At 34.1% G+C, this 16,793-nt stretch overlaps 1 protein-coding gene across 1 annotated transcript in view; it reads left to right on the forward strand.

Annotated features, from left to right (window-relative positions):
- The window catches only part of LOC106867926 (ribosome biogenesis protein NOP53-like), a 23,619-nt gene extending 11,415 nt beyond the window's left edge, over positions 1 to 12,204 (forward strand). Inside the window, exons 6-14 of the mRNA XM_089359690.1 lie at positions 1,770 to 1,865; positions 2,544 to 2,654; positions 3,283 to 3,465; positions 5,869 to 5,924; positions 7,160 to 7,282; positions 8,819 to 8,885; positions 10,753 to 10,835; positions 11,211 to 11,267; positions 12,131 to 12,204. Coding sequence (XP_089215816.1) covers positions 1,770 to 1,865; positions 2,544 to 2,654; positions 3,283 to 3,465; positions 5,869 to 5,924; positions 7,160 to 7,282; positions 8,819 to 8,885; positions 10,753 to 10,835; positions 11,211 to 11,267; positions 12,131 to 12,137 — 783 coding nt within the window. The 3' untranslated portion in view covers positions 12,138 to 12,204. The remainder of the gene's footprint in view (positions 1 to 1,769; positions 1,866 to 2,543; positions 2,655 to 3,282; positions 3,466 to 5,868; positions 5,925 to 7,159; positions 7,283 to 8,818; positions 8,886 to 10,752; positions 10,836 to 11,210; positions 11,268 to 12,130) is intronic.
- The last annotated feature ends 4,589 nt before the right edge of the window (positions 12,205 to 16,793 follow it).

Here is a 16,793-nt window from a genome sequence, read left to right on the forward strand (position 1 = left end):
AACACACACACACACACACATGAACATATAAATAAATAAAAACTAATACAAACGAACACGTATTAACAGAGAATATAGGTGATACAAACACTCCCCATACACACATGCACTTACAAAAGACACAGACACATTGAAGGACACGCATGCGTAGACACATACAATAGGAATACAAAATACAAAATGGCTGATAGTTAGCAAGGTGAGACACACACATAAGAAAGAAGAAGGAAACAAAGGACCACTGATGAGGTCACAGAAGTGTGACGAAAGAACTCTGGCCGAAATAAGATTAAGATTAATGTAATATAAAGCTGAAAAAAAAAAAAAAAAAAAGAAAGAAAATTAACACCAAATATACAGTGCATGTGTTTTTATTGGCTAAACTGGCAACATGACCATCCCCAAGTACAACAACATATATATATATATATATATATATATGTATATATATGCCTATATATATATATATATATATATATATGTATATATATGCCTATATATATATATATATATATATGTATATATATGCCTATATATATATATATATATATATATATATGTATATATATGCCTATATATATATATATATATATATATATATGTATATATATGCCTATATATATATATATATATATATGTATATATATGCCTATATATATATATATATATATATGTATATATATGCCTATATATATATATATATATGTATATATATGCCTATATATATATATATATATATATATGTATATATATGCCTATATATATATATATATATATAGGCATATATATATATATATATGTATATATATGCCTATATATATATATATATATAGGCATATATATATATATATATGTATATATATGCCTATATATATATATATAGGCATATATATATATGTATATATATGCCTATATATATATATATATATATATATATATATATATATATATATATATATATGCATATATGGGTAAAGGACTTCACAAAACGTAAACAGCATGAAATATGAAATACGAAAAACACCATGAAATACAAAGACACATAGATGCAGGCCTGGTTGTATGGTAAGAAGCTTACTTTCTAACCACATGGTTATGGGTTCAGTTCTACTGCATGGGACCTTGGGCTGATCAAAGCCTTGGGAATGGATTTGGTAGACTGAAACTGTAAGAAGCTTGTGTGTATATATATAGATATATATATATGTATGTATGTATACATATATGCTTATTTGTGTGTTTGTCCTTCCACCATCGCTTGACAACCAATCTTGGTGTGTTTACGTCCCTGTAACTTAGCGGTTCAGCAAAAGAGACTGATAGAAGTAGTACCAGGCTTACAAAATATAAGTCCAGAGGTTTTCTTCAACTAAAAGGTGGTGCTCCAGCATGGTCACAATCAAAATGGCTGAATCAATTAAACGAATAAAAGAATATAAATATGTGTGTATGTGTACATATATGTGTCTGTGTTTATTTTTGCTTTCTTGCCTTGACCTCGATTGTTGTAAATGAGTGTCATACATTTTCAATATTCTGCAAAAATTTGTTTGTCTGTAGGGAAATATCACTTTGCTTTAAAAGGTGATGGTTGTTGACTGGAAGGGCATCTGGCAATAAAAAATCTGCCTCAATAAACTCTTTCTGACCCATGCAAGGGTGAAAAAGTGACCCTTAAAACAATGATGTGTGTGTATCTGTCTACCCCCTCCCCCCTCACACACACACACAAACAAACAAACATAAAACTTCTTGTGTTATTTTTTCAGCCTCCTGCAATGTATTTAAAGAAACGTTCTGAGGTGCCTGCCATCGAGGTACCCCATGCAGGTAGTTCCTATAATCCAGCATTTGATGATCATGAAGTAAGTTGAAGACTTTAATATTGATTATTAACAAATTATTTTTTTTCACCTTTGTGTTGTTGGTTTATGATATTGTCATTCCAGTTGTCGCCTGTTGTATTTGCTCATACTTAACTCCTCATCCTATAGCATAAAGCTGCCTGCCTTTTTGTTGTAGGCCCACCCAGTTGAAAGGGATCTCAGTCTTACAGGCTGCATAGCATCTTCATTTAGTGCTGGTGTCAAAAAAAGAAAAGACCCATTACACTCTTGAAAGTGGATGGTGTTAGAAATGGCATCCAATCTTTAAAAAACAAGCTAAAGCAGAATTGGGGCATAATGCAGTCTTCAGATCCACCAGATCTTGTCAAGCCCTCCAAGCGATGCTAGTGTGGAACACGGGCATCACATGATGATTATGATGATTTAGACCTGTTGTTGGTTTACTCATCAATCAGGTGTGTCTGGTTGTTTTAATACAGCCTGTGGCTGGAACCATTGTCGCATGGCCAGTTTGTGTCTTTGTTTTATAACCTTGGTAGCATTCTCTTATAGCCAGTTGATATCTATTTTCCTGTGGTCAGTTATTGGCACTTTGTCACATGATCTGTTGATATAGCACTGTTTTCCTGTTTCATTGTAAATATAAAAATATTTCCACCTAGTTTTATTAAACATTATGTAATATTTCTTTTGCAGAATCTTTTACAAATTGCAACAAATGAAGAAAAGCGATACACTAAGATGCAAGATAAGTTAACAAGAGCTCTGGATGCTATGTTCCCAACAGCAGCAGAAGCACCAACTACAGTAAGATTTATTTTCTTGTCATTAACTATAGTTCTTTTTTTTTATTAGTTTATATTACGTTTAAATCTAATTCCATTCTTCTAGTGTTGTTGTTTCTCTGCTCTCTCATTCTTACTCAATACAAAAATAAATATTTTGTGTTTCCTAATTATAAATACACACACACACACACACACACACACGCATACATAATACATATATATATATATGAGTGAAGAGAAGTGAAGATATATATATATGCATGCATACATACATATATACATCCATACATCAATCAATCAATCCCTCCCTCCCTCCCTCGCCAGCATGGAAAATGGATGTTAAATGATGATCATGTATATATATATGGTGTACTGTGAACTTGGCACTGCAAATTAGTAACTTAACTTTGATGCAGTGACTAAAGTGTATCTCTGACTATGCAGATTAAACCATTTTAAGATAAATGTTTTTCAAAGCACATATATTAGTACTGATCAAAGAATATGAATCATTATCATTCTGACTAGTAGTCAAACATAACAGTAACTTAGTTGGCAATGGCTTAGTCATTTAGTATATTTCTGATTTTCCTTAGAAATTTTGTTTGTGTATTTATTTGCTTTTGTTCTGTGTGTTTGTTTTAAAGGAATCTTGGATAAAAGAAATGTCTGCCGGGCTTCAAGAAGAGGATGGTGATAAAGAAAAACTAAATGAAGAGAAAGATGGAGAAAATGCAGAACTCAATAATGAGGAAAATGAAGTAGCTAAAAAACAACCAAAAGCTAAAACAAAAAAGCAACACCGTAAAGCACGAGAACGTAAAGTTGAGGTAAACAGAGTTTATATTTAATCATTTTATTTTAAATATTTAATGTATTCCTGACTGATAAATGTGAATAATTAGCTCACACCCATATTATGCAGTAAACATGGCTTAAAACTTAGATGGGTAACCACTTAGGAAACCCAGGTGCTTTAAGCACTTTTGTTCAGCCCTTGTAGCATAGCAAACTGGACATAAAATGATAGTGATGATAAAGTGTCTTATAAACTTATATGACATGTATACATATAAACAAACTAACATTTGTTTTTTATGAGTGCCAAAATGTTTATATAGATACAAATGAAATAATTTATCTTCCAAAACAGAGATGCCTTTAGAACAGCACAAACATTGGGCAAATTACCCTTATGAAGTGGAAAAACTTGTCAACAACCATCTGATCGACAAATTTTTCTACTTTGTAAGGGTAATTTGCCCAATGTTTCTGCTGTTCTAACCCTTTCGTTACCATATTTCTAACCAAAATACACCCCTTATGTGTTTCAATTAATTTCTAACTTAATCATAAATTTAGCCTAGTTTCATTAAACAACTCTAACTTTTTTATTTATCAGCATATTAATGTGATTTTTGAAAGAAAATTTAACAAAAGGTTCTCAACCAATTCTATTCCATAATTTTTGTCTCAAAGTGATTCTAATTACAGGTAAATTCAACAAATTATAAAATTATGAAAATTTTGTTCAAACATCGCTATAGAAAATAGGTTATTAGCTAATATTCAATTGGGTATACAACAAAATTTTACTATAGAAGAGTTGTGCACATTACTGGATTTATCAGGTGAATTTAAACACACAAAAGACAGGTGTACCATAAAGATATAAATAAAACGAAAGACTGGAATTTGTCTGTGAAGAAAACTAGAAAACAAAATACACCATCAACTAGATGAAATAAGCGCACCCTGTTCTACATAATGCAACCTTGCAAAATGCACATTGGAAAGTTATTTCAACAGACCGTCCACTAGGAGCTTTCCTTTTTTGATGAAGGCATTCGTGACACTGCTTTTTGCAACCCTCGATTTTTTTTTTCTAATTTATGGAGATCGGCTGAATTCAGAGGGATATCCCTCTGGCAGGCTTTGTTTTTTCTCCCTACAGTTATATTTTTTTGAGGAATGACCAGCTCTCAATTGTGTTGCTATATCTGGTCGCATCGCTTTTGAGCTGGTCCCAATTTGGTATATAGTATAATCACATTAGTAATACTCATATTTACTATATACCAAACCAGGTGTCGCCATCATTTATTCCCCGGTCTGCCAACTGGATAATAAGACATCATCTGATTCAGCCGATCTACACCACCCATGTACCTGTTGTAATCGAGGTTCACAAATAGGGTGCTATTTTCATCCACATGTGGCCATGCACAGGTAGACAGAAAATTGATCTGCCTCTTATCTCTGTATGCGGTCGCTAGCAAATTTCCTTTCTGCCGTTGAATTATTTCATCTTTTTTTTTTAAATTTTGCTTTTTTTATATCCAACGGCAGTCCTTTTCTACTAGCGATTACTGTAGCACATGTATGTGTTGCCACAATATCTAAATTCTCTGCAAGTTTGACTGAACTGAAAAACCAGACAAAAAATAATATACAGGAAGCAAACTCTTTTAATATATTTTATAAATGGATGTTCTTCCTGTCACCAACCATTATACAAAGTGTACCAAATGCATTTTATCATGGTACCATCACCAGAAAACTTGTTTTGTCCTTAGCAAGGTTAATAGTCCTATTCTCTGTTTTTGACCATTCATTTATCTATCAGTTCAAAGAGAATGCTGGGTGCATCTTATATCACCAGAACTACAGCTGTCTTGCCTCTGCTCATTTGTCTTTTCTTTCACCAGCGTGAGAGCCTTTGTCAGCCCACTAGCAAGATTAAAGAGTTTCCTTTACCTTGTATTGTCTTTTTACAAACATTGTTTTCTTTCCCACACAACTAGATGGGACAAAAGTCTGTGTGATGGAAGGAAAATACAGAATAATCGGATTGATAGGGGCATGGAGGTGATAGAAAAGAGAGTGTATGGTGGGTTGATCTTTTCTGGTGTTAGTTACTAAAAAGATTGTATAGAAACAACAAAACTAAGTCATAAAAGAGTCAGTGATGAAAGAGAACCAGTGTGGGAGAAGAGTAAAGAAAAAGAGAGAAAGTGGTAGACAGCTACATTATGATTATTGGTAAAAAGGTTGAATAAAATCAGCATGGGGATGTGATGGAAAAGAGAAGGTGGTAGGAAAGAGACAGGGTGAGAAAGAGGAAGTGAGAGAACCAGAGTCCTGTAAAATGATAAAAGAAAATACATGCACAATAGCCATACTCAGAAAGTAATTTTATTTCTGTTCTTCTCCTTTTACTTTCTCTTTTATAGGAAAGAACAAGGAAAAATAAGAAGTTATTAAAGAAACGAGAAAATGATGTTTACAGGTAAGCACTTTGCAAAAACTAGAAATTATTTATTTATGCTGTATCTGCTAGAATCCAGAACATTTTTATTTTCTAAATTGTTTTAATATAGATCAGTGGTTCTCAACCGAGGTCCATACTAAATTTTGTTGTTAAAGTTTGTGTAATAAATTGCTTATACGTCTATAATATACAAAATATTTCAATTTTTTTAATACAATTCCTAATATAAAAATACAGTAGGAATTTTTTGGTGCTATTTTGGTGTGTGATCTTCAGCTTAAAGGAGGATTACTTTAGGTTACCTTTTAGCTTACTTTTTAATTTCTAAAAACCCTTAAGATGTTGGCTAGAGTTTTACAGTAAATTCTTTTGAACATACTTAGCATTGTAAATGTATTTTTTTCAAAATTCTTACTATTTTAATAATAAAACCATGTTTCATTTATGTCTTAGTAAATAATAATGAGAAACCAAGAATAATATTATAATCAAAATAAGCACATACATCACACAAGTTTGGCAGCCATGAGTTTTACAATGTAAAGAAACTAAAACCTATGAAGTAATTGCCCTTGAGGTTGTAGATCACACACCAAAGTGGCACCAATTTTTTTATATGCATCAAATGACTATGGAGGTCTTGTAGAGTAAAATAGGAATCAAAGGGATCAACAAGCAAAAAATGATTGAGTAGATCATCTTTAATAAGGAAAGTTTTACATTTTTGCTCAACCTTCTAGAATCCTCAATAACCAAGTCCTCAAATTATACCTTATTCATTACATAAAATAACCCTAAACACAAATAGGGTAATGTTTCACATATGTAATATTTTTCTTTCATTCCCATAGCATTTCTGCTGTTGAGGTTTTATATATATATATATATATATATAGACACACACACACTACATATATCTCATACTGACTCTTCTATTTTCACTCAACTTCAGTCTATCGCTTTCTCTACTAATTATCACTCTCTTTTTTAATTTTACTCATCTCTACTTATTGTCTCTCCACCGTTCTATCAATGCTCTCTCTCTCTCTCTCTCTCTCTCTCTCTCTCTCTACCAGTCCTCCCTCTGTCTGTCTGTCTGTCTCTGTCTCTCTCTCCATTACATCATGTGCACAATTTGCAAAATGTGAGAAGAGAGATTGATCTTGTAACTGCATAGTTATACTGTTGTTTTAACATAGAGGCAATGAAATAGTTTTACATTTGCAAAAGAAAAAAATTTTTTTCCTCTTCAGAGTACGGAGTATGCTGAAAGATATCAAAAAATTTGACAATGAAGTTGAAAGGAAGAAAATTTCAAAAGAGAAGCAAAAGAAAGAAATTGAGAAAACAAGAACTAAAAGGCTTGGGAAAACACCGTATCCTTTAAAACAAATAAAAAAAAGAAAGAAATTCTTTATCATCTTTGTTCAAGGTTTGAAATTTGGAAGGGATTAGGTGAAAGCCCCCTGAAGTCACTTTCATTAAATATTTGGTACTTTCTTTTAGTAACCCTAGACAAAATGTAGTACTTAATACAGCCCCTGGTTCTATGACACAAGCTTCTTGGTTTAAAGTGATCCAAATTAAAATTTCCCCTCAAATTTCGATGTTGTATTCCAAACATCAGCTTAATAATGACAGTTATTTGACTAAATTCTTCATTGTTTTCAGAATTTGACACAAGGCTAGCAATTTCAGGAGGCGGTGTAAATCGATTACATCAACTCCAGTACTCAACTGGTACTTATTTTATTGACCCCCCCCCCCCCCCACACTCCCAAAAGGATGAAAGGCAAAGTCGACCTTGGCGGTATTTGAACTCGGAACATAAAGGCAGACAAAATTCTGTTATGCATTCTGCCTGGCATGCAAATGAATCTGCCAGCTCACAACCTTGTTTTCATTATTGTTTACACAAAAACTATGTACTTCATGGGAAATATGGTTACGAAGGGGTTAGTTTGGATCACTACAAGTGCTACTGCCCCTCCTCTCATATTAATCATTTTTCTCTAGCATTGGTTCAAGGTCACATTGCTTTATGTGTGGCACCAGCATCTACAAGCCTGCGAGATTAGGGATGCTCAGGGAGAGGGTTGCAACCTGTATGCAAGGACAACCATGCTTTTACTTAGTTTGACATGTCTTTTCAAGCACAGCTAACCGTCAGGAGTTTCAGTCTCCTGTCATCCCCTCTGTGGGTCCCAATATCTGTAATATATATATATATATATATATATATATATATATATATATACATGTTGATGTGAATTTATATTTCTCTTCATGTGTATTTGCTAATTGCAAACAAAGCCTCATTGTTCATATTGATGGTGTCTTTTGCTTGCAGTTCACCTGGAAACCATACCTGGGTTTCTTGGTATGTTGTGCAATCTTTATAAACATACAGCTCATTCAAATGGTGTCATTTTTTTTCAGTCCTCTACATGACCATGTTTGTGCTGTTTGTTGGCTGAATTATTATTAGTTTGCTTGGAAACAGGTGAGAGTTGGTATCAGGGAGAGTATCCAGCCTTTGAAAATTCTGTTTCAGTGTAGTCTCATCTGACTCATGCAAGCATGGAAAAGTGGACCTGCAAATGAAAAACAAACAAATGAAAACTTCAGTTTACTACAGCTGACAAGTGTCGATCTGGTTTACTATTGTATGAGGTTGGGTCCAACTATAAAATATATACATGGAAAACAGACATCAAATGACAATGGTGTGAGGTGAGAACTCATTCATTTTTTATCAATCTTTTTGCTTGATATTTTTACATTAGGAATAGATATGATAGATGAAAGTGCCTGCAGGTGAGTATTATATTTCTTGTATGTCTAGGAATAAAAGTCTTAGAAAGTATTTCTGTTGATAAATTTGATTTCTGTTAATTCCTTAACTGATTTAGTTTTGTTAAACCTGAACTAGATGTAAAACTTTGCGAGGAACTTCCAGACTGCCTCCGTAAAGTTGTGGTAAGTGAACTGATTTATTGCTTTTATAATTTTATTTACTTTTTTGTACAGTTATGTTATGTTGCCAGAGAAACAAAATTATTATTATTATCATAAGGCAGTGAGCTGGCAGAATCTTTAGCATGCTGGGAGAAACGCTCAGTGACATATTGTCTGTCACTATGTTCTGAATTCAAATCCCATTGGGGTCGACTTTGCCTTTCATCCTTTCGGGGTTGGTAAAATAAGTAGCAGTTGAGCACTGGGGTTGATATAATTGACATGCCTTGCTGACCTTGTGCCAGAATTCGAAACCACTATTATTATAATAATAAGGCAGCGAGCTGGCAGAATTGTTAGCACACCTGCTAGATTGCTTAATGGTATTTCATTAATCTTTATGTTCTGAGTTCAGATTCCACTGTGGCCAACTTTTCCTTTCATCCCTTCTAGAGCTAATAAAATAGTTACCTCTTGAGCACTGGGGTCAATGTAATCAATTTATCCCCTCTCCTAAAATTACTGGCCTTGTGCCAAAATTTAAAATCATCATTATCATCATCATCATCATTATTATTGTTATCATTATTATTAAGGTGGCTAGCAGGCAGAATTGTTAACACACCAGGTGAAATACTTAGCAGTATTCTGTCCGTTTTCACATTCTGAGTTCAAATTCTGCCTAAGTTGACTTTACCTTTTATCCCTTCGGGGTCAATAAGTTAAGTACCAGTGAAAGACCGGGGTCAATATAATCGACTAGTCCCCTCCCCACAAATTTCAGGTCTTTTGCCTATAGTATAAAGGATTATTATTAATAATAATAATAATCCTTTCTACTATAGGCAAAAGGCCTGAAATTTACGGGGAGGGGACTAGTCGATTATTATTATTAAGTGAAGGCTCGGTAGTTAGAGAGTCGAGCTTACAATCGTGACGTGGGTTCAATTCCCAGACTGGGCTGTGTGTTGTGTTCTTGAGCAAGACACTTTATTTCTTGTTGCTCCAGTTCACTCAGCTGAAGAAATGAGTTGCGATGCCACTGGTGCCAAGCTGTATCGGCCTTTTTGCCTTTCCCTTGGATAACATTGGTGGTGTGGAGAGGGGAGGCTGGTATGCATGGGCGACTGCTGGTCTTCCATAAACAACCTTGCCCGGACTTGTGCCTCGGAGGGTAACTTTGTAGTTGCAATCCCATGGTTATTCATGACCAATTATTATTAAGTTGGCAAGCTGGTAGAATCGTTAGCATGTCAGGCAAAATACTTAGCAGCATTTCACCTGTCGCTACGTTCTGAGGTCGACATTGCCTTTCATCCTTTCAGGGTCAATAAATTAAGTACCAGTCGAACACTGGGGTCGATGTAAATAAAATTCTTCTTGTTATGAAACAGAACTGGGGAATACCAAATTAAACATTGTTGCAAGCTTTATGTTTGACACTCCCGTTTTAGTCCATTGATTTTGTCTATGAAATGGACTGAAACTCATTCAAAATATAGTGATGCAACAGGTACCACTGTTATATCATAAATGTAGACCATTACCTAGTTTTAATTCTCTGTTTCAACCATTTTGCTAACTTTATTTGTACCTCTTAGAAAAGGCCTGGTTATCGTAATTTTCTATTTCTTCCTATAATTCCAAAGCTGAAAAAAATATCCAGTTGTGTGAATACTTGTTTAATGCTTAAAGATATTTTTATTATTGCTTAAAGCTCTAAGATTATTTTATCATAGTTGGGTTCTAATCTTTATGTTGTTAATGTCCTTTGAAAATCCATCTACATTAGCAACTTTCACCTTTTCATAAATTTACAACTTTGCACATAAATAACACATTTAATTAACTTAAGCTCAAGTCTGTTTTGATAATGTTCTTTTGTCAGCCGGAAGGAAATCTTTTAGAAGACAGATTTACCAGTTTACAACGCAGAAATATCCTGGAACCTCGACAAGTCTTCAAGAAAAGGTTAGCTTTCTTTTCAATTTTTTTTTTGTTTGTTTTCCAGGATTCTCATCATCATTTGCCTTTCATCCCATCTTTTTGAGATCAATATAATAGAGTACCAGTCATGGTACTTTATTCTTATGGATGTAAAGTAGTGGGAGACAAAGACAGAAAATAAAAATAGTATTGGAAGCCTAACATATACAAAATGAATTTCAAGAACCACAGACTTTAATCATGTTTTGTATATTAGGAATGAAAGTATTTCTAATGTATGTTTTTACAGAAACCTTTTTTTATTTTATTTGATATTCTGTTAAGGAATTAAAATACATCAGCCACTTCACTTTGGTTTGAAAATTCATTAATAATGCATATTGATTTTTCTGTTTACAGTAACCAGAAGAAATACAAACGAAAGGTTTATGTCAAACGCTCTCACAAAGAAGATCCGTAAGTACTGCTTAATGTTTTAGACATACTGGGAGTGATGGATTGGCAAATTGGTAGAGTGTCAGACAAAATTTGACAAAGTTGTGGTATTTGACTTGATCTCTATATTCTGAGTTCAAATCCTTTTGTTGTCAATTTTGTTGTTCAACTTTAACCCATTAGCATTCAGATTGTTCTGTGGAATACAACCTTATTTATTTACATTGTTTTAAATTGATTATGTATTATATCGTAGATCTAAGATTTTGATGATAACGATTGTATATTTTTAAAATGACATTGTAGGGTAGGCCAGATCTGGCTGGTTTCAACATAAAATAGATAGAATATTTTGGCTGGATATGGTCAGTTTAAATGCTAAAGAGTTAAGACATCAATATAAGCCAGTCAAATATTGGGTCTGATTTCCCATTTCTCAAAATTGTAGTCTATAATGAAATTAACTATTTCAGGTTTGTAAAGCTGAGATGAAGGAGACCATGAATAGGGAATCTGCTTCAATCAGCATGTCTCTTGCTAGTTAATTTACATTCCTCTATTTACTTAAAGCATGGCTGTGTCAAGTGGTGGTGAGGAGACAAACACAGACACAAAGACACGCACACACATACGTATGACAGGCTTCTTTCAGTTTTCATTTATCGTATCCACTCACAAGACTCTGGTCAGCCAGATGCTATATGAGAAAAACACTTGCTCAAGGTTTCTATGTAGTGGGACTGAACCCAGAACCAGGTGGTAGAGAAGCAAACATTTTACTACACAGCTATGCCTGTGCCTTTTGTTATGTTTTGTTTCAAAATTAATTGTCAGTATTAATTATTCTAATTATTTTTTATATACTTTATTTTTTTATTTTACAGGGTGTAATGTGATGAAAGCTGAAAATGTGACTTTCTTGACTGAATATTTTAATAAATTCATATTCTTAAAATTGTTTGGTTGTTATTTTTGTCTCTTACTGCCTTATTGTTACCTTATCATTATCAGCAATGTCATTGTCAGCACCACCTATATATATATATATATATATATATATATGTGTGTATTCTTTCATTTGTTTCTGTCATTTGACTGTGGCCATGCTGGAGCACCGCCTTTACTCAAGCAAACCGACCCCAGGACTTATTCCTTGTAAGCCTAGTACTTATTCTATCAGTCTCTTTTACCAAACTGCTAAGTTACGGAGACGTCAACACACCTGCATCAGTTGTCAAGCAATGTTGGAGTGACAAACACAGACACACATCTATCAAATCCACTTACAAGGCTTTGGTTGGCCTGAGGCTATAGCAGAAGACACTTGTCCAAGGTGCCATGCAGTGGGACGGAACCCAGAACCATGTGGTTGGTAAGCAAGCTTCTTACCACACAGCCACTCCTGCACTTATGATAGGCTTTCCCATTGGTTTTGACCTATGAAGATCCAACAACCTACACTTTCATTGTCAGTCATGATGGTTATGTTGAATGTGACATTTGAGTCCCACTAATGATTTGCAAAGAGACTCGCAGATGCTGCAAGTACAAAGATGACAGGTCAGTACAGGCAGTGTAATTGCAACTATTTGTCTCCTTTACCTTGCATCCCTAAGCCTGTTAGTGCTAGTTGAAACAAAGTCTTGGACACCATTTTGACATGACTATCTCCATTTTGTTTGTTCAAAGGTATTGTGACCTATATTGACTGCCAAGAAGTTACTCTTCAGCTTGTCCTTATATCTGACCTGTGGTCATTAGGACTTTGGGAATTCTTACATCACTCATTCTGACGTCATGACCAGCTCAGCTGCATGTGTTTACATATCAAAGATTACTTTATTGTCATCATCTTTTTAACATTCATTTTCTATGCCAGCATAAGTCGAACAGTTTGATGGGATCCAATGGCAAAGGACTGCATCATGTTTCAGTGTCTGCTTTGGTAAGGTTTTTACATGAGAATACCCTTCACGATGCCAACTACTTTACAGAGTGTACTGGGTGCTTTTTTTTTCCCCCCCACACTGGTACTGGTGAGGTTGTCATCAAGTTTGCAGGATAACTATATATATAGATATATATATAACCTCATCACCATTATTTTAATGTCCATTTTGCCATGCTTGCACAGGTCATAAATTCTTAATATGAACTTGACTGTTGAAACTGATTTTGTTGTATCTCAGGAGAGTCATTATGCCAATAATTATAAGTGCTGGTTCTATTTTACTTATTTTTCTTTATTATTCATCAGTTTGTTAACTGTTTAACTAATCAACTGTTTGATTAATCATTCAGTTAATCAATCAATCAGCTTATCAAAGTCCTTTCATTCTTCAATGGTATACTTACTCTACTCCAGGTCAGCTTCAGGTCTGTCTGCCCATCTCTTAGATTTTGTTTTTTTTTTAGTTCCAGGATACGACTGAGAATGTATGTGTAATGGGAAAGAAAAAAGTAAGAGAAGGTGTGGGTTTTTGAGTGCACATTCTGATGCTTTTGTGTGGTGTAGTTGATTCTATGAGGAAATCCATGAGAAAGAACATGATAATCGGTTTCAAATTTTGGGGGAGGGGGTAAGTCAATTACACCGATCCTGAAAGATTGAAAAGCAAAGTTAGCCTTGAAGGGACTTGACCTTAATGTAGAGATGGACAAAATGCTACTAATCATTAGTTTGAGATAACAAGGCCATGAATAGGACTTGTGTCAGTTTGGTGCTTTTAATATCTCATGTTTAGTAGACTCAATAACATTACCTAGTTTAACTCTATCACCCAGGTGTGTGATGACTTTAGAAGAGTTAGCAGGTTTCTTGTCATTATTCAAACTCCAAATCTTTGCTTTCAGAATGACTCAATATTTTGATATACTGCAGTAATTCATGATTCTTGGGTTCTCTGTCACAGTCTTGGAAACTGTGAAGGGTTACAGATTACAAGCAATGCTGTTCCTACTCTGATGAATCCATATATCAGGAGCTACTTAATTATTGTCATCATTGTCTTACCTTTTATTTTTCTTTGTTCACAAGGATTGGACAGAATTCATTGAGGTATGGCTGAATGCCCTTCTTGTCTCCAATCCTCATATTTCCAAACTTCTTAATCACACAGCCATGTCTGTACCTGCAGGATACATTTTCTATCATAATTGGTGATGAATAGTGTCATTGGTTATAGGTTACCAATGTACCAATCCTTGGTTCATTGTATTTTTTACAGTGAGTGTGACAAGGTAGTGTCTGTAAACAGTGCAAACAAATATGACCCAAAACTTCATCTGAAGCGTACTAGCTGTTTTTAATTTTCTTGCCAGTGAGGATCAACCCACTATTTTCAGTAGAGTACCAGATTTTTTCAAGAACGTTAACTGTCTTCTAAGTTTCATACACACACACACACATATATATATACATATACACACACAAGAAAGCACATACATGCAAAACAAGGTGGAAAAAAATAGTACCTGAAAGCCAAAGGCAGAGTAATACACCATTAAAGCTGGAAAAAATCCTCAAAGTTTCATGAGACTGTTCATCAGACAATTTACAATAGTATGTAATATATATATATATATATATATATATATATATAAGCGATGTGCTTTTGCTCATAGGTACAGAATTAATTTCTTAAGCACATGTCCATATAGTCCTCTAGATTTGGGCTTAACTCTGGTTTTAATACTCTAGATAATGTGTATCTTCCCCTGGATAGAATGCCAGCACACACTGCAGGTAGTTTATGTCAGCACTTCTGTCCACATCTTTTTGAACAGATATTATTTAGCCCTAAGTAAGACTTGAATTAGCAGACCTATTATCAAAATCATTTCTGCTTTCACAACCCTGTTCTTTTAGAGCTGCTGACATATATCAGAGTTTAGTCAATGAATAACAATACTGTTCTTGTAGAATTCCTAATGTTTTCAAACATCATCATAATCAAGTTTTCTCCTCTTCAGTGCAAGGACATGTTTGGAAATCTAATATGAAAGGAAGGGACAACTTATGTGAAAAAAAAAAAAACGTCATGTAATGACAGTGAAGGGCACTTGAAACTGAGATACAAAATAAAATATGGTAAGGTCCAATCCCATGATGATATTTGCGTACAAAATGACAAGATTCAATAGTAATGTTATCCAACCGTGGAACGTGTTCCACCATCATTGTGTTCTTCTTATAGCTGTTTCTGAGGTTGTATAGATAATCATGGTTCAAATCAACTCATATCTGTAGTTATTGTGCTTTTCTTGATGGGTCACATCTTGCTTGCATGTTTCCTTTGACATGGCTCCTATGGCTACATACTCTTCCTAACATTTTACAGTGTCCAGGGTGCATTTTACCATGGTAAAACAGACACAAGAGAAATTGCCATGCCTTCCAGTGACAAAAAATTCTGACTATCTTTAGTTGCTGTATTTTTCCAGGGACGTCAAATTCAAAAATTCAGTTCGAATATTTTCTTTTTTAAGTTTAGAATTTCAAATTGATAGACCAAAATCAAAGGAGAAAAAAATGTGCAATTAAAACCTGAAAGTATTGTCATTTCAGTTATTTTCAGAATTCAATTATAATTTTAATTGCTTTTAGATCATGTTTTCAATTTTCACCCCACTACACGTGTAAAACATCTATTAATTTTCAAATGCGTGTGATCTTCAATTACATTTCTTATCATCAACGCAGTTTCCTGAAGCTTTGATTGAATTTACAGCGTGCCAACGGCTAGGTTAATAGGGAACTGGACAAACAACTAAAATTGTTGTATTTTCTGTTGTTTCTGGCCATAATACTTAATCGTCAACACATGAAAAATAGCCGACATTGTGTCAGAGCCTTTACCTCGTCATTTGATCTCTTAGAAAAAACAGTTTAATTTATCTAAATTTACTGTGCATTCCCTGAGAAGAATAAATTGAAATAGAAAGAAATTATTGACATGCTCATATGAGACCATGTTTCTTTTAATTAATTTTCTTTCATTTTAAAATTCTGGTTAATAAAAAAGAAGCAACGGCCCCGCCAGGTGTCAAAGAGCTTTATTTTACAATCATGTGGTTCCAAGTTTGATACTACAGTGTAGCATCATAATCTCCTGGGTGTCTGAAGACTCATGAATAAAATTTGTCAATGGAATTTGTGGTAGCTCAACATGTATTTCAGGTGCATGTCAAAATAGGTGGAGCATCAGACAAATACCTTGTGATATTTGGTTACATTCTGAGTTTAAATCCCTCCTTGGAGGCTTTTACCTTTCCTCCTGCTGAGGTTGCCTAAATTCGTGAAAGGATGTGAGGGTGTGTTACCAGCTAAGACCAGTCCAGTCCAGTAATCAAAGCCGCTAAAAGAATGTGCGTGTGTGTGTATACATCCATTGCTGCTAGCTGTTTGTGGAAAATTTTCGAGAAATATTCATCACAAAATGAATGACATTAAGGAAATAAATTGATTACCAAGAAATATTTATTTGGAAGCTTCAAGAAAGTATGTGCGTTGTACATTACGGGACATGAATTCAGGGGAGATCACTC

The sequence above is a fragment of the Octopus bimaculoides genome, chromosome 11 (assembly GCF_046866305.1).
Source record: "Octopus bimaculoides isolate indiv1 chromosome 11, ASM4686630v1, whole genome shotgun sequence".
NCBI lineage: Eukaryota > Metazoa > Mollusca > Cephalopoda > Octopoda > Octopodidae > Octopus > Octopus bimaculoides.